The sequence below is a fragment of the Natator depressus genome, chromosome 6, assembly GCF_965152275.1.
Source record: "Natator depressus isolate rNatDep1 chromosome 6, rNatDep2.hap1, whole genome shotgun sequence".
Classification (NCBI taxonomy): domain Eukaryota; kingdom Metazoa; phylum Chordata; order Testudines; family Cheloniidae; genus Natator; species Natator depressus.
This window is the reverse complement of record NC_134239.1, coordinates 129,175,565-129,201,296: the sequence shown is the minus strand read 5'-3', so window position 1 is coordinate 129,201,296 and position 25,732 is coordinate 129,175,565. Positions and strand designations below refer to the sequence as shown.

Below are 25,732 nucleotides of genomic sequence, written 5' to 3'. Positions count from 1 at the left end.
AAATCACAGCCCATAACCTGTCCATGACTTGTACTATATATCCCTGACTAAATCCAGGGGGGGAATGGCCTGGGGGTGCTGCGTGTCCCCCGCGGGTGGCGGGGGGGCGGCCTGAGGGGCACCGTGGGTGTTCGGGGGGGGGCGAGTGGCACAGCGGGTGCTTGAGGGGGAATGTTGCCCAGGACCCCGGCTGGTGCTGCAGGGTGGGGCTGGCAGGCTCCCTACCTGGCTCCATGCCTCCTTGGAAGTGGCAACATCCTCCTCCCTCAGCTCCTAGGCAGAGGCATGGCCAGGCAGCTCTGTGCACTGCCTCTTTCCTGAGCGCTGGCTCTGCAGCTCCCACTGGCCAGGAACTGCGGCCAATGGGAGCTGCAGGGACAGTGCCTGCAGGTGCAGGCAGTGCACAAAGCCCCCTGGCCGTGCATCCCCCTAGAAGCCAAGGGAGGTGAATGTAGCTGCTTCCAGGGAGCCCCTCTGAGGTAAACGCCAACCAGAGCCCTCACCCCCTCCTGCCCTCCACCCAAACTCCTGCTGCTGTTCGGAGTGGGGCGGGAATGGCCCAAGACTGCCCCAGCAGCAGCCGGTGCAGCTGGCCACTGCAGAAGTCACCAAAGTCATGGAATCCATGACCTCCATGACAAATTTGCAGCATTATTGATAACTACTTTGAGTATGGTCTTTCAACCAGTTGTGCACTTACAGTAATTTAATTTAGACCACATTTTCTTAGTTTGCTTATGAGAATGTCATATGGAACTGTGTCAAAAGCCTTACTAAAATCAAGATATATCAGATCTTTCCTCCTATTTACTAGGACAATAACCCTGTCAAAGAATGAAGTTTGTTGATTTGGCACGATTTGTTCTTGACAAATCTATGCTGGCTATTCTTTATAACCCTGTTATCATCCAGGTACTTACAAACTGACTGATTAATAATTTGTTCCAGCATCTTTCACCTATCAATGTTAGGCTGAGTGGTCTAGAATTCCTCAGGTCCTCTTTGTTCCCTTTTTAAAGTTAGGTACTACATTGGCCCTTCTCCAGTCCTATGGGACCTCACCCATCCTCCAGAAGATCTCAAAGAAAACTGCAAATAGCGCAAAGATTGCTTCAGCTAGTTTAAGTACTCCAGGATGAATTTCGTCAGGCCCTGCCAACTGGAATACATCTAATTAGATAAATATTCTTTAACCTGTTCTTTTCTTATTTTGGCTTGTGTTCCTTCCCTCTTGTTGTCAATATTAATTTTGTTGAGTATTTAATGAATACTAAAGCAAAACAGGAATTAAACACATCAGCCTTGGTGATGTCATCAGTTATTAGCTTGCTTTCCCTGCTAAGTAGCGAACCTATGCTTTCCTTCATCTTTCTCTTGCTTCTAATATATCTAAAGAACATCATCTTATTGCCTTTTATATCCCTTGCTCAGTGTAACTGACTTTGTGCCTTAGCCTTTCTGATTTTGTCCCTACATGCCTGTGTTGTTCTTTTTGTACTGCTCCCTACCAGTTTGTCCATGTTTCCACTTTTTGTAGGATTCCTTTTTGATGTTCATGTCCTTAAAGAGCTCCTGATGGAGCCATATTTGCCTCTCACTATTCTTCCAGTCTTTCCTTCACTTGGGAATAGATGGCTGTTCTGCCTATAATATTGTCTCCTTGAGAAACTGCCAGATTTCCTAAACTCCTCTGTCACTTAGATTTTTCTTCCCAGGGAACTTTATCTATCAGTTCTGGGTTTAAAGTCTACTTGTTTGAAGTGCAATGTCCTTGTTCTGCTGCTCTTCCTCCTTTCTTTCCTTAGAATCTGTCATTTCTTGATCAGTTTATACCAAATTGCCTTCGACCCTCAGATTCCTTACCAATTCCTCCCCACTGGTTGGATTCAGATCTAAAATGGCTGTCCCCCAGTTACTTCCTCCACTTTCTGAAACACCAAGTTGTTCCCAGTACATTCCAAGAACTTGTGCTTTGCCATATTACTTTTCCAACAGGTGTCTACATAGTTATTCCCCTGTTATTATCCAGTCTTGTGTTTGATATTTCTGTTGTCTGTTCTAGAGATTCCTCATCCACTTCTTCTTCCTGGTGGTCTATATTTGACTCCTACTATGATGTCACACACATTTTCTCTCCCTTTTATCTTTACTCAGAAACTTTCAACTAGTCTGCCTCCCACCCTCTTATGGACCTCCTCATGTTTTGTCCTTCCTGAACAAGCTGTACCCCTATATATCAATATTTCAGTCAGGAGATTTATCCCTTCAAGTTTCTGTGATGCCAATTAATCTGCCTTGATTACTATATTCTGAATATCTAGGCAAAGCTCTCTTTAAAGTTCATGTCACTCAGTAAGTTGAACAGCTGAGCCGGAATGATGTCTATCTTCTGTCTGCTGAGTACTGTATTCAGTCATATATGGGTGTGTGGTGGTGAGTTTTAAAAAAATGGAAAAATTGAACTATTTACTTACAAGACTTGAATAATGTAACTGACTCTTCGCATCCTGGACTCTGTATTTCAAAGGTGACAAATACTTTGGTTAACTCAGTTTTTGAGAAGAGTGGGGAAAACCTGTACTCGAGGGTGGGATTTTTCAAAAGCGCTCAGCATTGACCAAACTCTGCTCCCAACTTTTATTATTGTCTTCCCTGGGAACAGAGTTGGGCCAACACTGAGCACTTTTGAAAATCTCCTGCTAAATGTTTTGGGCATCCTAGAGATGCTGTAGTGGAAAAATATTTAATATGTTAATATTTGAAAAATCTAAAGTTTAATTTTTTAACACTAGAACTTATGACTTGTAACTTGAATTTATCTTGTTTACAAAGATTACATGAATCAATTTGAAAAGTACTATAAATCTCAGAAATATTATGGATAAACTGTAAAAACTGAAGTAACTAATGAGAAATTGTGTATAAGACTTTTTCTGAATTGGCAGTAAAATTTCAGATGTTAACCCTGATGGCTCAATAACTAAATTGGACTGATTGTCGTGCTAATTTGATAGACTGCGATATGTAGTTTAGGAAAATAGGATTAAAAATTGTGTATAGTTTATCACAAAGATTTATAAAGCTGTCGACTAGCCTGACATGATTCACTTGCAAGTTTAAGCGTGCAATTGTGTACAAACTGAATTTGGATAATGCTAGGCATCAGAAAGGGGAGGCTACGGTCTTTGCAGGAACCATATTTCATTGTGTCGATTTGCAGCAGCTGGATTGGTGTATCCTGCAACAATGAATATATTCTGCAAACATAGCTCAGGGCTCTCCAGAAGTTCTGCCAAGAAGTTTATTTCTCTCATTATAGAGTCTTCATTGGTGACCCCTCTGAAGCTCCTGCAACAACCAATTTTTAATTATATTCTATTCTTTTATTGTATTTCCTGAAGTCCCCTCTAAACCTGGAAGATTCTTTTTCTCTTCCCAGTGGTTCTATGTTGATTCTCAATGATACTGCTTAATGTATGTATTATACATGGTGATAACTGCTAAAATGTTTCTTAACCCAAAATTTACAATTGTCAGATGTAACATTCCCTGTTGTACTCATCATTCCATTTTTTTATAAAAAGGCCCAATAGAAGTATCACCGTAACTAATTTACTTCGAAAAGTTAAATACTTCTGTGACCTTAGCAACAGTCTACAGAATGTAATAGTTATCTCCTGAGTTGACTTTGACTTTGGTCTTTGAAACAAGAGGTATTTAATAGATATAACACACGCTTTGATTTTCAATGTTAGCTTTTAGTTTTTGTCATATTCTATTTTAAATATATAGAAAGAGACCTATACTACTTAAGGCTTTACTAGAACAGGATTAATGTGTTTCTTACCTAGTGTAAACAACAGTAGGAGGCCACTCTTCAATAATTATGTCAGAATCATAAGGCTGAGGTGGCTGCTCCTGCAGTAGTTCAGGCAGGTAGTATGCGACTGTCACTGAACGTGTGATCTCTGAGTGAGATTCGTTAGTGTGCACTAGAGTCACAATGGGTATAGTCATCCCCAAGTACAATCCTAAAGAAAAATGCATGACCATCACTCGAGAGAATACAAGAGAGAACTTTTGCACTCAATATGTATGAAGTTTTAAAACTAATATTGAACATTCTTAAGCTAAGCATAGATAAAGTACTGTAGAGTAGAAAAGTTTTTCATAGCAGAATGGAATTCAGTAGATTTAGAAAGTGGTGGCTTTAGGTGCTGTTGGCTGGAGGCAGCTAGTTGATATTAACCTTCCACTGTGCCTTGGAATTGCAGTACATACAATATATTAAAATGAAGTGTTCTGAGAGCTCTTCCCTGTCTAGATGTAGTTAGGTTTGGCAAAGATAGGGCTTGTCTACACATGAAAGTTAATCACAGAGTAATGTAGTGTGTGAATTTAAAGCGAATTAATTATTCCTGATTAACTCCACGAGTGGATGCTGCTGTTCTGCAATAAGAGTACCTTTGTCTGAAATAACTTAATCCACTTGGATTTGGAATAGGAGCATTCTTATTTCAGAATAGAGTCCTCCAGACATGGAGTTACACAGGAATAATTCCCTTATTCCACAAACTGCCTTAACTCTGAACACTTGTCTTTTTAGGTTTATTAATCTAACAGGTTTGTATATATATTTTTACACACACACACACACACACTACTGATCATTATTTTGCATTTTAACGCAGCCAAATGCAGAGTTACACATCTAATAGTGCAGGCCATATTTACAGAATGAGGGACTGTATCCTGGAAAGCAGTGACTATGAAAAAGATTTAGGGGTCATAGTGGACAAGCAACTCAGTGTGAGCTCCTAATATGATAACTGTGGCAAAAAGGACTAATGCAATCCTTGGATGGATAAAGAGGGGAATGGGAGTAGGGAGGTGATTTTTACCTCTGTATATGTGTATTGATGAGACTGATACTGGGATGCTTTGTCCATTTCTGGTGTTCACATTTTAGAAAGGAAGTTGAAAAACTGGAGGTGACTTGGTTAGTGTATATGTACTTTTGGGGGGAGAAAATTCTGTGTACTAAAGGGCTCTGTAATGTAGCAGAAAATGGCACACGAATCAATAAATGGAAGCTGAAGCCAGACAAATTTATATTGGAAATTAGGCACAAATTTTTAATAGGGAGGGTGATGATGATTGGAACAAATTTCCAAATCAAGACTGGATGCCTTCCAATACAAGGAAGATAGCTCGTGTTGGCTAACGCATGTTTGGCTCAATACAGCGGTACTTGGGTGAAATTTAGTGGCCTGTATTATACAAGGGATCAGATTAGAAATAGATGATCTAGTGGTCTTTTCTGGCCTTTAGCTGTGCAAACTGACTCTTACAATTTTTCATTAGTATTCTAACAGTTTAGAAATATTTGAACGACCAATATCCAGACAGCCTTTCAGGAAAAACTCTTGTCTAGTGCTGATCGTGTACTCAGTGTAAATACAAAAATCACAAATCCCAGCCCCATCAGAATTTGAAAGAGAGAGGACTTGGTGGGAAATAAAAGCTGGAGATCACTCAATTATAAAACTTGTGCTTTTGAAATGTTTGTGCAAGGAGGCATTTCAGTTTGAGCGTTTTTTGTTTTGTTTTCGTTTTCCAATACAAAGAACCTGTCACAGGGAGCTGTTTCTACTATAAAGGATTGTGTATTTGGTTGGTGCAAATCAAACTAGAATTTGATGAGAGGTGCTGGAGCATAAATAGCAGAAGATGATGTAATTCAAAACTAGCATCTGTAGTTACCTGAAGAGTTCTGCTCACAAATATATTTCATAAGCTTCATGAATCCCAGACATATGCTCTGTTCATACTGTTCTTCTTGCATTTTAATACAAGCCCATTTAGCTTTTCCATACTGACGTTTTTCGTAAAGCACTTCCCCAAACTGCAAACAAAAAATCGGACAATGAGTTAGTATCTTAATTTGATGTTAAGCTTTGGTATGGGTAATTTAAAGAACTCCTCAGTGTTTAAGATGACTAAGTCAGATCCTTTGCCTATTTTGAAAGGAAATAAGCTAACTGGTACATGGGCAGGAGAATGAAAAGAATGACGTGACTTATACTAAAGTCTAGGTGTTTCAATTAAAAAAAATTGTAAAGAATATTGCTTTTCAAGTCTTAAATATTTAGTTCACTTTTTTGTAGCTAACACTAAGGTTATCTAATGGGGATTGTCTGCTGAGATATAGCTGCGTGCTAGCCACTTGCCTCAAAAGATTATTACACTGGTAAGTTGCAGGATTTTTTTAAGACTTAAAACTCTGGTAGTGGGGCCATCTACACATTTTGATATATTCATTTTTTTCCAAGTTTTCCATTAACTCTAATCAATATCAATGATTACCTTGACAAGGGCCATAATCAATGGTGCTGTAACTTGATCATAAAACAGATTTATGTGGAGGTTAGTGGCAAGGTAATATAACTTAAACTGAAAAGGAGGACTTGTGGCACCTTAGACTAACCAATTTATTTGAGCATAAGCTTTCGTGAGCTACAGCTCATTTCATCGGATGCATAAAGTGGAAAATAGTGAGGAGATTTATATACACACAGACCATGAAAAAATGGGTGTTTATCATACACATTGTAAGGAGAGTGATCACTTAAGATGAGCTATTACCAGCAGGAGAGTGGGGTGGGGGGAGAGAAAACCTTTTGAAGTGATCATCAAGGTGGCCCACTTGTGAAGTGAAGATCATCACATCAAAAGGTTTTCTCTCCCCCCACCCCACTCTCCTGCTGGTAATAGCTCATCTTAAGTGATCACTCTCCTTACAATGTGTATGATAAACACCCATTTTTTCATGGTCTGTGTGTATATAAATCTCCTCACTGTATTTTCCACTTTATGCATCCGATGAAGTGAGCTGTAGTTCACGAAAGCTTATGCTCAAATTGGGTAGTCTCTAAGGTGCCACAAGTACTCCTTTTCTTTCTTGTGAATACAGACTAACACGGCTGCTACTCTGAAACATAACTTAAACTGATTTAGCATTCAGTGAGTTTGCAGTACTACTGTAAATTACCAGCTATGTTCAAAGAACATTGAGGTTTCAAAGTCAAGCATTCAAAGATAAAGAAATACCAGAATTAAAGTTGCCCATGCAGCCTTAATTCACTCCCTTACACCTATGCATTATGGTACAGTCTCTAATTACCTGATGACCTACTATTTTTTCCCCCAGAACTCCTGCCTCATTCAGTGCACAGGATGGACAGTACTCACTTAATGAGCAGCTATGCAGTATTTGTTTTATCCTCGTTGTTGAATGTGTGGCTTTACATCTTATTCGTTCCACACTATTCAAACCCAGCTCTAAAGACAGTATTAATTTCCTCCTGGACTTTTCTATAGAACTCATCGTTCAGTGTGTGCTTCATGAACCATAATTAATCTTTGCAACACTCCTGTGAGATGAAGGGATATTACTATGCCCATTTTACCAAAGGGGAGCTGAAGGCAGAGATACAGGTCAAAAGTATCCACTAGTTTTGGGTGCTTAATTTGAGAGGCCAACAACATGATCTTTTCAGCGTACTAGCATTATATAACAATTCATATGTTCAAAGCACGGCTCCAGCTGACTGCAGTTGCAGCAGTGAGTGCTCATCATTTATTCAGATCATAGCCATGTGTCTCAAGTTGGGCACCCAGAAAATGAGGAACACAATTAGTGAACACCCCTGAAAAGTTTGGGTTTAAGTGACTGGTCCAGCATTACATAAGAAAATGGGGCTAGAGGCAGTGATAGAATCTGATTCTCCAGGGCAGCATTCAGCTAACTGTGAGACCATCTTTCTCTCCCTGCAATCCCCTGCCTCATTGCTACACACCTTCTAATTTCTGCAACAAATGAGGCAGGGGTCCTATCAACAACAGCCTCCTGTACTACAAAGCCTTGATTCATACCCAGAGCACTTTCCATCACATCCATTGAATGAGGCACAGATCCTGTAGAGGAAAATAGTATGTAACTGTCACAGTTCCAGGATAACTGCACCTGTATTCCCCCTCCATGGTCTCTTCAGGAACCTGCTTAAAGATTTCCAGGTTCCAGCCATCACCTCTCCTGGGTGGGAACTGTCTGACTCCCTCCTGACAGAGGTTTTAAAGCTGCAGCACTACCTGATCTACACTGGTATCCCCAGCAAGCCAGTCTGCCTAAAAGACCCGTGTCTGCTCTGTTTTTTTCTGAGAACTATGACTAATGTATTGCCAGCAGTTAAAAGTTACCACGCAGCTCTTGAACAGCGCTTTTTGTTCATAAGGTTAAAAGCATTAGAGAGAGAACTTATAAAATAAAGTACTTTCCTATATGTATACCAAAAGTTCACTAGAGGTTACCCATTAGTCTCTGCCCCATTAAACAGAAAGTTCTGTTTGTTGGAACAGGAAAAAGAGCCTCAAGTCAGTTAAAACTCAGGCAGTTTATTCTAAAGTACTTTCTCTGTCTCTTGATCTCTGGAGAATCCAGTCTCAATTAGTATATGTGAGTCTTCTCAGGAAGGAGTACTGGGGGAGGGGGCCTTAATCACCACCCACTGCTTTTGATTCCTGGAGGAGGAGCTGTAGTAGCCCTCCCCCCTTGAGGAGGTTATTAAATCGCACCTTCTCTCTCTAATATCCTGGGACCAACACCATTACAACAACACTATAATTTCCTAGGCTTTTAAAAAAGCAACTGAGGAAAAAAATTCCCTCATGTGGCATCATAGTGACACCAGCTTGGTTCATCAGTAGGTGTGGAAACTTTAGATCCTTTGCCACTTGAAGTAAAGAAGTAACTGATAGAGGATACCGGTACTACTGCTATGTGGACTTTCACTAGAGGGGGAGGAGACGCACATTTGCTGGTGGGTTTCACGGTTGCTGATAGCAGAGGAATGGTGAGGCTCAGGAATCTTGGGTTAGATTCCAGCTTCTGGGTGGGAGTATGCTCTACAGAGCACAGATTCTTCTGCTCATTTTCTTCCAGCCTGGACCCCTTCTGCTTGGCCATGCTGCTATTTGTAATGACTAGTAAATGGCACATGCAATTGGTGAAAAATCCAGAGTCTGAAATCTGTTTGCAATGAATGTTTGTTGTAGTTCCAATAACTAATACTGTCTATTTGTAAACAGGTGAAATTAATTGAATTAGCTATAGATAGATAGATAATCCAACTCTTCTGGCTTCACCTTTTTGCTTTTAAATATCTGATGAGAATTTTTTTACTCACTTTTGGTGATAGCCTTTGTGTTCTGATAAAACAATGGATCTGATAAACAGAGAAGTTAACCCTACCACTTGATTAGTCAGCTTAGTGATACGTTTTGAGAGTGGAAGTGGAAAACTAGAAATGAATTTCAAGTAGTCTGAAGGAGTGGAAATGTTATCTTGGAGGCATTTTAAAGATAATTTCTACATGTGTATTCCTGAAATCTGCAAAGCAGAACTAGACTGTAGCTAACCCAGGCTCTGAGTAGAGAGAAGGTATTCTGTTCTCTGGATCAGAGCAAGCATGGATTGTACAAAATGGCAAATTCACAAATCAAAAGTACGCTCAAGGACAGTCTTTTTTTGGACTCTTACTTTTGAAGGTAACATATCTAAGTATTTAGCTTGCATTAAGCTTTCAGTAGCTATTATGCAGTGTTCATACAAATCTCATACTCTGTTTCTCACTTTAACTTTTTCTGTTTAATTTGGACTTAATCTAATTGCTTGGGGAAAACACTGACTTTATTTTTTTAAAATTATATTTGAAAATAACATCTCTTGCATACCTGGCAAGACGTACATTCTGGATTTTCATTGGGAAAGGAAAATGTATTCAAAATTTTGAACTTTCCTTTTACAAGGTAAATAAAGGGAAAATATCCTTTAAACTCTTTTAATTTAAGTACACATTCAGTTACTGATTTGGGATGTTCACATACTGAAGTGTTTTTGGGTCACCTAACTTTCATTCTAGGCATACTGATTTCAATCACTTGTGTGCACTGTTCTCCCTTTCTTCAATTATGGACAGTTAAGACATTAGGGCCAGGTTTGTATCAGTCTTGCAACACGTATACAATTAAATTGCTTATCAAAGTGTACTCATTTCAAATACCAGAATAAATACTTTGCAGGAAAAGAATTACCTTTTCTTTGCGGTGTACCAGTGTAAATGGGATACTTTCCCTCTCCTGATGTTGATTATTTCTGGTCAGTTGCTGGATTGGCTCTGCCATGTCTGCAATGACATCATATGTTTTTAATTCTATAATTGAAACTACAGAAATAAGGAGTAAGCACATGTAGTTTTATTTTGGCCCACTTTGCTTTTGTGTTTTTGTTAAAAATGAGCCTGACTTACCTCAGTGTAGAAAGACATAGTCAGTTGACTCTTACCTTTGCACCTCTAAAATTATAGGAAATTTGAGACTCTATTCATATCACAAAGTAGCATATTGTCTGAGCCCTACTATACCCCTTGTTGCTTGTTGACACTCCCACTGCTCCAGTAGAAAATCCCAACATGTACAGCTGTTCAGGAAACAAAACCTAGATAAGAGCATAGTTTTGTGGTTCTCAACATGCCCAATCAGTATACAACTGCGGCCCATGTGACATCCTCGAAGGTATATGGGTTTTATATATGTGGGCCGCATCCACACACTGTGTGTGTGTGTGTAAGTAATATATATTAGGGCTGACAAGCGATTAAAAAAATGAATCACAATCGCATGATTAAAATAATAATCACAATCACACTGTTTAACAATAATAGAATACCATTTTAAAAATAGTTTTGGATGTTTTATACATTTTCAAATATATTGATTTTAATTACAACACAGAATACAAAGTGGACCGTGCTCAATTTATATTTTTGATTACAAATATTTACACTGTAAAAAAACGAGAGAGTATTTTTCAGTTCACTTAATACAAGTACTGTAGTGCTGTCTCTTTATCATGAAACTTGAACTTACAAGTGTAGAATTATGTCCAAAAAAATTAATTGCACTCAAAAATAAAACAATATAAAACTTTAGAGCCTACAAGTCCAGTCAGTTGTACTTCTTGTTCAGCCAATCACTCAAACAAGTTGGTTTACATTTGCAGGAGATAATTGCTGCCCGCTTCTCATTCACAATGTCACCTGCAAGTGAGAACAGTCGTTCACATGACACTATTGTAGCTGGTGTCGCAAGATATTTATATGCCAGATGCACTAAACATTCTTATGTGCCTTCATGCTTCAACTACCATTCCAGAGGTCATGCATCCGTGCTGATGATGGGTACTGCTTGATAACAATCCAAAGCAGCGTGGACCGACGCACGTTTGTTTTCATCATCTGAGTCAGATGCCACCAGCAGAAGGTTGATTTTCTTTTTTGGTGGTTCAGGTTCTGTAGTTTCCACATCCGAATGTTGATCTTTCAAGACTTCTGAAAGCATGCTCCACACCTCATCCCTCTCAGATTTTGGAAGGCACTTCAGATTCTTAAACCTTGGGTCAAGTGCTGTAGCTATCTTTAGAAATCTGAGATTGGTAACTTCTTTGTGTCTTGTCAAATCTACAGCGAAAGTGTTTGTAAAACAAACAATGTGCTCAGTCATCATCCGAGACTACTATAACATGAAATCTATGGCAGAATGCGGGTAAAACAGAGCCAGAGACATACAGTTGTCCCCCAGGAGTTCATCCCCAAATGTAATTAACACTTTTTTTTTTTTAACAAGTGTCATCAGCATGGAATCATGTCCTCTGGAATGGTGCCCGAAGCATGAAGGGGCATACACATACCTTGCAATGCTGGCTACAAAAGTGCCATGTGAGAACACCTGTTCTCACTTTCAGGTGACATTGTAAATAAGAAGCGGGCAGCATTTTCTCCTGTAAATGTAAACAAACTTGTTTGTCTTAGCGACTGGCTGAACAAGAAGTAGGACTGAGTGGACTTGTAGGCTCCAAAGTTGCACACTGTTTTGTGTTGGAGTGCAGTTATGTAACAACCGCCCACCCCGACATTTGTAAGTTGCACTTTTCCAATAAAAACATTGCATTACAGTACTTGTATGAGATGAATTGAAAAATACTATTTATCATTTTTACAGTGCAAATACTTATCAAATAATATGAAGTGAGCAATGTACACTTTGTATTCTGTGTTGTAACTGAAATCAATATATTTGAAAATGTAGAAAAAGATCCAAAAATATTTAATACATTTAAATTGGTATTCTATTGTTTAACAGTGCGATTAATTGTGATTAAATTTTTTTAATTGTATGACGTGTGTGTGTATGTGGATGCTTCCCACATAACGCATAGAGAGCTGCATTTGCGGCCCACAATGGTAAATAGGTTGAGAACCACTGGTTTAGTCATTGTGACCCACAGTATCTCAGTCACCTCCAGTTACTTTCATTCTATCTCTGGAAATTAATCTACACTTGCACAAAATGCAACAGCCTGTTTCTCCTACCAGGAGAAATAAATGAGAGCACATTACTCTGGTAGTCCATTGGCTCTCCATTCAATATTGAATCAAATTCAAGGTCCTGGTCCTAACCTCTGAAGCCCTCAATGGGCTAGAGTGTAGCTATCTTAGGCCTGGTCTACACTGGGGAGGTGGGAGGATCAATCTAAGTTACGCAACTTCAGATACGTGAATAACATAGCTGAAGTCGACATACTTAGATCTACTTACCGCGATGTCTTCACTGCGGTAGGTCGACTGCTGACGCTCCCCCCTTCGACTCCACCAACGGTTCTTGCTCCGGTGGAGTACCGGAGTCGACGGGAGAGTGCTCGGCAGTCGATTTATCATGTCTTCACTTAGACGCGATAAATCGACCCCTGCTGGATCGATCACTCCGAAGGTAAGTGTAGACATGTCCTAAAACACTATCTTTCCCTGTGATCCACTATTGGCTGCAAGCAGCAGGGATTATGTAACTGATGAAGCATAGGATGAAGCTGACGGGCAGGACACTTCAGCTTAGGGTATGTGACAAACTTTGTACACATAGAAATTGGACAAGTCACTGTCTGGCTGTCTTCAGAGAATGGTGCAATATCTGCCTCCTTACACAAGCCTTCCCTAATAACAAGGAGTTCAAAGTAGGAGAGTATTTAAAAAACAACAACAAAGCCCTGAAGCAAAACAAGGGATTTCAGTCAAGGAACTGATCGGGAGTTCGTGCATGCAACTTATACAGAATTAAGTATGACATTAATATGGTATCTAAATACCACAGACAGGCACTACAGCTTACTTGAAAAGAAGTTTGCTTTGTCACGTTAACCTTAAAAACTACTGAGATTTCTTACATGGGGAAATCATCGAGTTAAGCTAAGAAGGAATAAAATGGCCAAACTTATGAAACATGCCAGCTTCACATTTCACTGAAGATCGTGTCCTTTGAAAGCTTATTTTAAACAGCCACAGGTCCATAATTCAATATTTAAATAACATGGGGAATTTTTCTACACGCTACTTTAAAACCTGTGATGTAGAAGGCTTTTTATATTGCAATTGTTTCCATCTATTGCATAATATTTTATACATATGTCAAATATCAATGATGTAATGAGATACATAACCTACTTTTGATAAGGGATTTTACTTTAACTTTAAAGGTGCAGAAGATATTTAATGACAAAATGAATTGGTCAACTTTTGTAATAGTAAATATTGACTTTCTAGCCAAATGAAGCTGTAATGGACAAAAGCTTGAATCAGGACAAAATAGGTTTCATAACTTCAGATTTGTAAATTTTTCACAACCTGCTGCAGAAAGAATTCACAGTGGATTAATATTTTAAGATTAGTCATAATACCATAACATAAGACGCTGGCAAGTCTAAAATCAAAAAGCTACCAGTTTTGTTTGGGCTAAAAGGCACACTTGCATTTTGCACACTACTTTGCTCTGTTTGTAAGCAAAGAGGGTGTTACATATAAAAAAATGAGCCTCTTAAGTGTCGTGTGTTGCTTGTGATCACAGTCCTAGCACCCAGGCGGCTGAATTAAGGTGGCACAGGGCCCCTAGGAAATGCCAGACTTAACGTCTGAGTGCTTGACTTTGCAACCTAATAGTCTTTTAATATGTTTTTGTATGTAATTTCCTAGCTCTTTTTTAAAAAAGCAAACTGAATAACAAGAAGTGCCCTCTTGTGGTATTATAGGGACACCAACATCGGTCCTCTGCAAGGTTGGAACCTTTTAGATCCACTGCATTGACCTCTGCCACTTGAGCTAATGGAGTAACTGATAGCAGTTGTAGGTTGTCATCTTGTATGTGGGTCAGCACTAGAGAGGGTGGAGAGACACTTTGTGTGTGAGTTTCAAAGATAGTTGCTAACAGCAGAGGAATGGTGAGACTCTGCAGCGGAGTGTGTTCTAGTGGGTACAGACCCTTCTGTCCTGTCCCACTCGCGTCTTTGCTCCACCCCAAGTTCCTTGTTCCAGTCTCCTCCTTGCCTACCCAGCCTCATGCCAGACCCATTCTCTTTGCCCAGCCAGTCCTCGTGTCCCTTTCCAGGCTCCTCATCCAACTTCTCTGCTCTCCCATATCCACCCCCCAGAGTCCAGTCCTAGTTTCCCTCCATTGGACTCCTTATCCAATCTCAGTCTTTCCCCCGACCTCTTCCCCTCCCTGGTTCCTTGTCAGTCTCTCTGTTTAGCCAGTCCCCATTCTCCCTGAACACCTAGCCCCTTGTCAGATCTGTCTCCCTTCCCCTGCACCCCCATTTCTTCCCCCACTGATTTAGTTCCAGGCTCCTCGTCCTGCCAGTCCCTGCTTCTTGTCCAATCTCAGTGTTTGTGCCCCAAAGCCTACTCGCTCCCATCCCCCTAGTCTCCTTGCTCAGTGTGTCCCAGGTTCTCTCCTCCCCCACTCCCATACTCACCAGACTTCTTGTCCCCGTTCCCAGCTACTTTCCTTTCCCCAGGTCTGGGTTTTGTCTTCTCTGCATTTGAATCAGACAGCTTTCTTCTCCATGCTGCTTGGATGCCAGCAGGAGGGTCTTTGAGACCACAAGAGAGAGAAGCTCCCTGCTCTGAGTCCCAATGCCCAGCCCCATCCCAGCCTGGAGCAGCCATTTCATCGAAGGTCTGTCTTTGCCCCTGTTACCGTGGGCTGCACCATGATCACTCATTCTGTGAGGATGGCTTATGTGCAGTATGGTAACATGTTGGAGCTGTTACGGGATGACACATGCTCAGTTGCTCTGTGGGGATTCACACGTGCAGTCTGGCCAGTACAGTGGTAGGATATGTGAGAAGCTTGAGCATGCTCAGTAAGAACAGAATATTCAGCAATTTTAGCTGTTCGCTAATAAGTCTCTACTAAGAGTGTCCAAACTGTGGTTTTTCTAAGGCTTGTAGGTAGGACTGGTTGGAAAAATAAGAATTCCATTTCACACTAAATATTTGTGGTTTCAGAGTTTTTTGTTCTGCACTGGAGAAAGTTAGCTTCATCTAAAGTTGTCTTGCCAAAGAAATAGCTCCTGTCAGCCCAGGCCCCTCTCCTGGCTCAACCTCTGTTCATGGAGGGAGAAGACGAATATAGTGGAGGTGACCATTTCCTGAAAGTCACCTGCCTTTATCCATCTCATCCTCCTCCCCAGATAAAGCAGTTAATCCTAAATCCACTGCTTCTATGGACAAGCTAAAGGTCTTCTAGCTCCTGTTAAAGAGAATAGTGGAGATGCTGGATATTTTGCTGTGGAAAATCATCCAAGAGAATCAACATAAGCTTCTGGATATCCTGCAGCCTTCCTCCTTGGGGCAAGTGGCCATGCCCATTAATGATGGACTGCTCGAATCAGCCTAATTGATTGGGCATAGGCTTGTCTTAGTCACAGCAACATCGAAAACTCTCAACAGGAGACATCAGGTGTTAGCTAAAGTGTTTGAATATTTTTGTGAAAACCTATTGGTACTCTTGTATTACAGGTGGCTCATGCGAAGCTAAAGCAGGAGGGCCAACCAAAGCCTTGCTCTCAAGAGAGAGACCTGAAGAAATGAGACCTCTTTGGGAGAAAAGTGTATTCCCAAGTGTGATGTTGTCTAATTAAAATATGACCATGTAGATCATTATTGCTACCACTGTTATATGTTTGCAGCAAATCTTGTACTGTGTGTCAAATTAGGTGTCAATAGAAAAGTTATTATTTGCTGAATATGATTGTGGTATTTGTATGGAGGTATCATTTTTGTATTTGAAGTTAGGAGTATTAGCTCTATACCTGGATTTCAAATGTTTGCTCCTGGGTAGCCACCCACAACGTATTTAGCCTGCACATCTTGAAGGGACTATTCAAGTTAAAATGGCTCATTAAGGAACACTTAACTCACAATGTACCATGGGAGATGCCTGTCTACACTTAATGGATTTTCCTACGAATGTTCCATCTGGAGTATAGGTAATGGCTTCTGCTGTGACTAAGCGAAATCATGCATGGACATGTGACTTCAAACACCATCTTGCTACCTGTAATTTTCCACAGAGAGAACAATGGGTTTCCCTTCACTTGAGAGAACTTGATGGATCTGATGGACTTTCCTGAGGACGTTTCAGCCAGACTATGGGTAATGGCTGCTATAACTCATCGAAGAATGCAAGGGTATGTGACTAGATCATGTGGTACTGAACTCCATCTTGTATGCTTGTACTCTTCCACAAACTGTGCTGAGTGCTTTGCTTGGAACAGTGAGTTTCCCTCCACCTGGAAGAAGCTATAAAAGGCCCTGGAAATGTGTCCATTTGGCCGCTTTCCTGCTCTAGCCTCTGGACTATGGACTTATACTAAGCATTCTAACCAAGGGACTGAGGACCTTCCAATGATTTGGAAGCAACCAGAGCTTTGACTTAAGCCAGCAGTTTATTCCATCACTGCTACAAGCCTGGTCCAAGAGCTTTTTCATTTATTGTATGTATTTGATTCCTTTAACCAATTTTAATTCTTTTCTGTCTTTTTATAAATAAATCTTTAGATTTTAAATACTAAAGGATTGGCAACAGTATGGTTATTGGGTAAGATCTGAGTTACATATTGACCTGGGTGTGTGGCTGGCCCTTTGAGATCAGGAGAACCTTTTGTTTGATTAAACTGATTTTAAAGAACCACTCATCTTTAAGTCTAGTTCTGGGTGTTGAATCCAGGACTGGAATATCTAAGGAGGCTGCATTTCTGACTTCTTGTTAGCCAGTGTGGTAAGACAAGTTTACATTTGTTGCTGATATGGTATATCTCATGGAAGAATAACCACCAGTTTTGGGGTGTGTCTGCCCTTTTTTCCAGCAGCTTGTCCTGAATTTGGTTTTCTCAGTTATGACCCACGAAGGCATGGTGACACCAAGTAAGACTTTAGTTGGGTGTGGTGAATGTGGATCAAGTGCTGCTCTCCACATATAACTTTCCTTTATGGGACAGACTCTGGAAAGGACAGCTCGAGGAACTGGAAAGCTTTCAGCCCAAACAGTGCTCCAAGTGGCTCTTGATGCATCAGATGCAGCCACCAGGTCAATGGCCAGTGCCAGGATGATGAGGTCTTTGTAGTATTAAGCATTGGAAGTGAAACTGGAAGTCTGTCATCATGGAGGACCTCCCATTCAAAGACAGTGAGCTCTTTAACAGTGATATGGATGAGTCTCTCCACATCCTAAAAGACTCAAGAACTACTTTGAGATCTTTAGGCTTGTGCATCTCATCCCCAAAAAGGAAGCACCTGAGACAATAGCAACCATATGCCAGACGACAGTCACTATCTGCACTAACAGTCCTCCGAGCCTGGAGGAAGAGGCAGTGATTTCACCACATTCTTTTTTGCTGCCCCACATTCCAGGGCTCCTGACATAAACCAGTTTTGACATGTACATTGAGAGTCTGGCTAGACCGTCTGCAGATCCTCCTTCTGTTCCTATTTTTGGCAACCACCTGTCCCACTTGCCACTATTTCCTAATCCCAAAGAAAAAAGCGGGGCTGAAGACCTATCCTCAGTCTTCACCATCTCAACACCTTTGTCTATTGCTTCAAATTCCATATTGTGACTCTTGCCTCTGTAATCCCCTCCCTGGATCCCATGGACTGGCTTGCCAGCTCTCAACTTTCAAAATGCCTACCTTCACATCTAATACATCCTGCTCACAGAAGATAACTGAGGTTCCTGATATGTATGTCTCTATCAGTAGAATCCTACCCTTTGGTTTCTCTGCAGTCCTGCATGTACTCCCCATGTCCTAGCCGAGGCGTGTCTGAGAAGACAAGGAGTCCAGGTGTATTCCTACTTCGATGACTGGCTGGTACAGGGAAAATCCTTCCAGCAACTGACAGACTTATTTCAAAGGACTTTGCCGTGCTGGGACTCAGGGTAAACAAGGAAAAATCCATACTGACCCTGTCTCTGAGCATACTTTATTGGGTTGCTGTTACATTTCAGATATATTAGAGCATACCTTTCTGAAACTGCAGACTGTGCTCACCTTCCTCGAGCAACTTGAGACACACCCTGAGCATGACCAGCCTCAGATTCTTGGGGTATGCGTTGGAATGGACATATGTCACAGGAAGCATGCCAGACTTCACCTGCAGTCTTTGCAAGGGTGGTTAAGATTGGTAGATACACCAGCCTCAACCAAACAGGCACAGCATGGACTGGTTGGTCAATTTCTTAAAGTTCTATTATTTGCAACCTGTCCCCATAAGTACCTCAGGTTCTGCTGCACGGGAAGCACAAGCCCAGGGTCCCTGTTTGATGCTGTCTCTTTCCTCTGGTGAGCTCCTGGTGTGATGTATGCCTTTCCATTAAGACCCATGATGCCTAGGGTCTTGAGGAAATTGAGGCAGGTTGGGTTATCATAATTCCAGCAAAGTCCAGACAGCTTTGGTACTCAAGCCTTGTGAACCTTTTAGGATGTCTCATTTCCTTATCAGATCTGGTCTTACAGAATAATGGCTGGATCCTGCATCTGATAGCCTGGATGCTGGCTGGCTAACATCTACAGAAAAAGGATCCGCTTTGCTGCATTTCAAGCCATCTTGCTCCAAAACAGGGAACTCTTACCCAGACTGACAGAGCCAAATGGAAGAGGGTTTCTGTCTGGGCAATGCAGCATCAGCTCTTGCTTGGTAGCAGCCCCGATTTCAGCTATACTGAACTACTTTCTCTAAAACAATAAAACCTGACCCTTAGTTTGATATGAGTACACTTGGCAGAGACATTGGTGAATCATCTTCCTGCACAAGGCTGTACCATTTTCTAGCACCCGACAAGGTTCTTTATTGGGTGCTCACATGCTTCCCCACTGGTTTGGCAGTGGGAACCCCCTCCTGCCTTGGTCCTCAAATTGGTGATGACTGGACTGATGGGTCCACCCTTTGAACCATTGGCTACCAGGTCTCTTTATCACAAGTTGAGGAAGACAGCCTCTTTGGTGGCCATCACATCAGCTAGGGGAATAGGAGAGATTCAGGCCTTCGTGATAGGGTCCCCCCGACATTCTTTCACAAGAACATTGTCTGCGTAAGGTGGTTTCCAACTTCTGCATCAGTCTTTTCACATTCCCTGAACTGCCTTCCACTCCAGGTAAAATGAGACTTCACATGCTGGATAATCCTGAGCATTGTCATTTTATTTAGATATGACCATGCCATTCAGGTGTACATCTAGACTGTGTGTGGCATTTGTGGAATGGGCTAAGGAGCAACCTATGCCATCAGAGACTCAAAGCAGGTCTCTGATTGTGTTATGACAGGTTTTGGCTAAGAAAGATCTACCTGGACAGATGAAAGCTCATTCATGGCTCAAGCACCTTTGGTGACCTACTTTGGTAATATCCCCATATCAGAGAGATGAAGGGCATCAACATGGAGTTCAGTCCATACCGTTACCACTCATTCCCTGGTGCAAGCTACAAAGTTGGATACTAGTTTTGGTAGTGAAGATTCTACAGTTATTCTTCAGGTAAGCCTCTGCTCACCCTAGCTCCGGGCAACCATTTTAGTCACAGAGTAGAATGTGTGGACAAATCCCTGAAATAAGAGAGAACAGTTATTTACAATAACTGTGGCTCTTTAAGATGTGTTGTCCACACAGATTTTACAAAGCACCCTCCATCACCACTCATAGGACTCCTGCTCCTAGAGGATTTTATTGGGTTGCAGCCACCCCACCCTTCATGTCCTCGACGGTAGGCACCTAGTGTGGCCTTAGCAGACATTGATGTTCAAAAGAATCCAATCTCACCCGCATGGACACTGAGTGGAATGTGTGTGGAAAAACCCATCTCTAAGAACTACAGTTACTGGAAGGTAAGTAACTATTTGTTAGTAGGACTGAGTTTCATCGTGTACACCACAAGTGTAGATGTCTGTTGGGTGGAAAAATTAGTTACATTTTCAGATCTTTACAGTAGTTCTCTTTATATTTTTTATCCAAGAACATGCAAGTTTTATGCTATTTGTGTGACTTGAATGTCATCTTCTAATGAAGAGAACTCTGTTATTGAAAATGTTAATATTTATTGGTTAACTTTGATCTCTGGTTTAAACCTTAAGTTTTTTGCTTAGTAATTAAAACATCAGATCCTGCTTTAATGTCATCAGAGGCTGACTTACAATTTGATATGCAGTATAGTTGTAGCTATGTTGGTCCCAGGATATTAAAAGATATTACCTCACCCAACTTGTCTCTCTGTTGGACCAAATTCTGTTGGGAGGAGAGACGCTTACGTGCTACAGAGCTCTTCTTCGGGTCTGGGAAAGGTACTCCATGTCACAGCTAAATACAAGTTCGAACAGATAGTTTAATACACGTAGTTAGCTCATGTTCTAAGGCACCATTTGAAATCAGACAATTGCTGTGCTCTCAAATGACCTCACACAGGAAAATAAGACAACACAATCTGTGGATGAACACTTCTCACAAAACGATCAGTCTATATCTGACCTTTCAGTCCTCACCCTCAAAGGAAATCTGAACAACACTTTCAAAAGACAAGCCTGGGAGATGAAATTCATAACTTTGCTAGACCCTAAAAATCATGATCTAAAAAAGACACTGGATTTGTCTTATTACAACAATCTGTAACCCACTAACCCCCCTTTTTGTGCTATGACTGCAGGAAATGTTAACGGGCCACTTCACCTTGAGTAGTCCCTTAGAGTAGGTGCTAATTACTATCTGTTCAGTTGTGACACTCTGGGTTTGTCTACACTACCACTTCCCTGCAACTTACATTGCTCAGGGTTGTGAATAATCCACACCCCTGAGCGATGTAAATTACACTGACCTAATCGCCAATGTAGACAGCGCATTGTCGGCAGAATAGTTTCTCCAGCTGACATAGCTACTGCCTGTCACAGGGGTGGAGTAAATAAGTCAATGGGAGAGCTCTCTCCTGTCAGTTTAGAGCAGGGGTTCTCAAACTGGGTGTCGTGACCCTTCAGGGGGGTCACAGGGTAGTTACATGGGGGTCACAAGCTGTCAGCTTTGTGGGGCTCACAGCCCCAAGTCCCCATTAAATTACATTACCTCCCCATTTTTAATTTATAAGGGGGGGGATATCACACTCAGACTTGCTATGTGAGAGGGCTCACCAATACAAAAAGTTTGAAAAGCACTGTTTTAGAGCGTCTTCACCAGATGTGCTACAGCGGTGCAGCTGCATTAGTCCTCGGAGTACCTTTCCCAGATCTAAAGAAGAGTTCTGTATAAGCTCAAAAGCTTGTCTCTCACCAATGGAAGTTGGTCCAATAAAATATATAACATGACACAAATTGAGAGTTGATAGAAAAAATTTTGTACGAAAGCAAATTAATTCAAGCTAAATCACTGAATAACATTCTTGTCTATGCTGCTTATAGTAATAGGATTTTTTACCTTTATCTCAGGAGAGTAGTTGGAATAAGGTTTTTGATATATTGAAGCATCTCCGTAGCATAAGGTATTCTTTATAAGCTCTATTTCACCCCTTCTAGTGACCTTTTTAAAAAAATTCCATTAGAGGAAATTTTTCATGTTTAGCCTGAAGGTAAGTCTTTGGAATGTTAGCCAAACAACTTGTATTATGGAACTGTGAAGTAAAATACATATTACTCAATTCAAACTGCTTTTAAATTTGAACATTTGTTATGGATTTATACATAAAAACTAGTATAGTGCATATATATTTTTAAAATAGTGCCCACAGGTGTGATAGGTACTTGAGCCATATGGTACATGTCCTTAAAAGCTTAACATTCAGACATGACATAAGATGTGAAATAACTTTGGGAGGGGACAGGCTGAAGAAGGATGAATTGCAGCACTATGTGTACATCTTGAGGGTTCAATTATTTAAATATTAAAATGGTAATTAGGATTGACACTATATGTGAGTGTTATAGAAGAAGCAAGTCTTTTTGGTGGGATTTCAGTTGGAAGAGGGTAGGACTGGTCTGATATATTTGATGGGACTTGGTTTAGAAGTCAGTTAATATGAAGATTCGGTAACCTCTAATTGTGGTGGGTCTTATTAGCATATACATTCACCAGATACTGAATGTCCTACCAGGCACCTGATCTAAATTCATCAGACCTACTGTAGGCTTCACTTGAGAAAAGAGAGGAGGATTCTACTTGGCAGTCACTAACCTAAGTAGGTATATGGCATACACAATGCCTTTTATATTATGATGGCATTAAATATCTTGGCTAATAACTTTAAAATTCAGCAACTGGATGCTTCAAGCAAGTAGGATAGGCTTGGTTTTGCCAGTTTTTTAAAGATTTGTAAGGAGTCTCTTAAGTTGGAATAAAGTAATCTGAAATACCTGCAGTTATAGGTTTCCTGCTTCTGATGATAGATAGTGAAGGAGCTGTGTTTATAACTAAAGGAAAACTTTTGTATTTGTTATATTGAGGCGTTTGCCATTGCCATGGTCCAGTGGGTAGGCATTGGTTTGACTATTGGGCCCGCTGTTGCGACAGTAATAGAGTATCACTTTCTACAAACACTAAAAATAAAAAGAAAAGGAGTACTTATGGCACCTTAAAGACTAACAGATTTATTTGAGCATAAGCTTTCGTGAGCTACAGCTCACTTCATCGGTGGATCAAGGATGGTGACAAAGATGTTTACAAAAAACAAAACCAAAGAAAATTCCCAAACTCTGTTTTAGAGTTGAGCTGTCCACATTTTTTTTACTTAGTGTATGTCCTGCACTACAAACAAGTCAGGTTCCTAGGACCTGAAAAATTACTCCAAACAATTTTTTTTAAAAAATCCACAATTACTTTGAACAAAGTTTTAGCTGTGACTTTGTTTATCCATGTTTTGATCCACTTATCTCATATGCACACTGCTCTCTTCTTGATGGTTCAGGCCACATGTCTCAGAATTGGAAGTGTAACTTCCCCAAAACACCTGAAACTAGAGGTCTAATTTACATTCCCTTAACTATAGTCAAAAGGCAATATTTGTTACATGATAGCTAATATCAAACAAACTTTAATATGAGCTCTCCCTATCCACACCCTCACATTAATATTACTGTGGGAAATTTCATGATGGTAGTGACTAAAATTTTTGATACATGTGACAATAAATACAGATTAGAAGGTGTAAAAGTTGGTTTGTAAACCAGATATTTAGCAGCAGCCTCGCAGAAGTCACTGTTTCAAAAATATTGGTGCAAGCTCTTTGATCAATTATTATAGAACCACAACCTAAACAGCCCACTCCCTGCCCGTTTTCTGTAGTCACAGGCATATACCAGCTTTCTTCCAAGAGTAAACTTTCCCCTATACAAGCCTTATAACTGTACACACATTATTTTCAGTTTCACCAGTGTGGAAGCCAATTCTGTTAGTCATAGTGATAACAAAAAGAAAAGGAGTACTTGTGGCACCTTAGAGACTACCCAATTTATTTGAGCATAAGCTTTCTTGAGCTACAGCTCACTCGGATGCATTGAAGTGAGCTGTAACTCACAAAAGCTTATGCTCAAATAAATTGGGTAGTCTCTAAGGTGCCACAAGTACTCCTTTTCTTTTTGCAGGTACAGACTAATGTGGCTGCTACTCTGAAACCTGTCACCGTGATAACACAAATTGTAATCTCTTCCCTGCTCTCTCCTTGGAAGGATCATTGCTCCTATTCCCTTTCTTTTTCAATCTCACTATACAGACAAAGCATTTGAGAAAAAAACTACATAGTCCATAAAACAAAAGTGAAATTTGTTAATGGTAGGACAGTATTGTAAGATTCCTAAAAGAATTGGAATATCATGTTTCTAATAAGTATGCTTCTTCTTTCCAAGTTCCTTCTGTGTAATCTCGCTAAATCCTAAACTGTTTTTATTGTTAAGAGGTTTAACCCAGCTCCACACTGTTTCATCACTTACAGGCACATTCGTTTACTGCATAAATTAATTTAATTAATAATTAAATACACTTGTATAGAGGCTCAAATTTAAATTTGAGTTTTGGGATGGCCTTTAAATTACCTTAAAAAGGGTGCAAGAGCACTAACCACCTCAGATGTCACCCGGAGTTGTTGGGGGAGCCTTGGATCCCGTTTTACACATCTATGGTGGCAGACTGAAAAACGAGCCGAGGATGGAGATGAAGAGGAGAAGTGGGGCTGCAGCACAAACTACACAACCCTTTTAATCGTGCGCTGCCTCTTCTCCATGCTCGCCATTTCGTCTGGTCTCTCTAGCCCTCGGCCGGCTACAGCCACCCCCCTCTGACTCTGGGACCTGGGGCCGCCGGCGGGGAGCCTGGGGGACACTCCTGCGCTGCCGTGCGGGGAGCGGGCGGGTTCTTACCCCTGGGCACGTCCACCTGGTGCCCCCTGCCCACGCTCTGCCAGTAGCTGAGCAGGCGCTCCTGCTCGGCGGCCGCCGCCGCCTCCTCCTCCTCCGCCGCCGCCGCCGGGTTGCAGCTGCTGCTGCTGTGATAAGCCGCGTCGGGGCTCTGCTCCTCGGCCATGCTGTCCAGCTCCTCCAGTGTGATCGCCCCCGGGGCGCCGGGCTCCGCGGCCGCGCCGCTCATGTGGCAGCTGGCCGCTTCCTGCTGCATGGCGGGGAGGCGCCGGCCCCGCCGCGCCCGGGCCGAGGGGCTGCTCCGCGGCAGGGCGAGCACTGGCGGCGGCGGCGGCCGCGGCGGCGCTTTTGCTCGCTCTGCCCGGGGGCGGGGGCAGCCTGCTCCGCCGGCCCCACCCGCTGCTCGCCGCGCTTGCGGATAGCTGCCTCGCCCCTGCCGCCGCTTGCTGCCTTTGCCCTTCCCAGCCCCCTGGCCCGGGGCTCGCAGCGCGCGCGGCCGGCGGTGCCCCCATCCGCCAGCTGGTTACCTTCTGAAAGGTGGACAGGGAGAGGGGTTCTTCTCACCTGGAAAAGGTGACCATTGTGACAAGGTAGAGAAAGGAGTGGCTGGCTTTACGTTACCTTCTTGCCAAAACAAGCATCTGAGTGTGGTTTTAGAAACAATTAACATTTTTATTCAAACTTACATTAAAACGAACTGCTCTAAATGTTACTCGTTTGTATTTCAACTGTATAACTGCAACAAAACCAAAATATTTATCTTCACAAATAATTGTACAATGTTAGTGTTTTGTAAACATTACGGCTATGCATCTTTGTGCAGCAGTATTCTTTCCTGTTGCTTAGGATGTCTTTATTGGCTCTCTCTGGAAGGGAGGGCGCCTGTTCCCACCTCTTGCAGAAGTCCCCCT

At 41.5% G+C, this 25,732-nt stretch overlaps 2 protein-coding genes across 3 annotated transcripts in view; one reads left to right on the top strand and one right to left on the bottom strand.

Annotated features, from left to right (window-relative positions):
• The window catches only part of FANCM (FA complementation group M), a 141,781-nt gene that overhangs the window by 13,303 nt on the left and 102,746 nt on the right, over positions 1–25,732 (top strand). The gene's annotated exons all lie outside the window — the stretch shown is intronic.
• On the bottom strand, positions 105–25,085 carry LOC141989651 (heme-binding protein 2-like). The gene is made up of 5 exons (XM_074956580.1): positions 24,825–25,085; positions 10,153–10,244; positions 5,764–5,905; positions 3,848–4,031; positions 105–3,348 (listed from the first exon to the last, which is right to left on the bottom strand). The coding sequence occupies exons 1-5, from the start codon at positions 25,075–25,077 to the stop codon at positions 3,177–3,179; spliced, it is 843 nt and encodes a 280-aa protein (XP_074812681.1). The 5' UTR covers positions 25,078–25,085; the 3' UTR covers positions 105–3,176.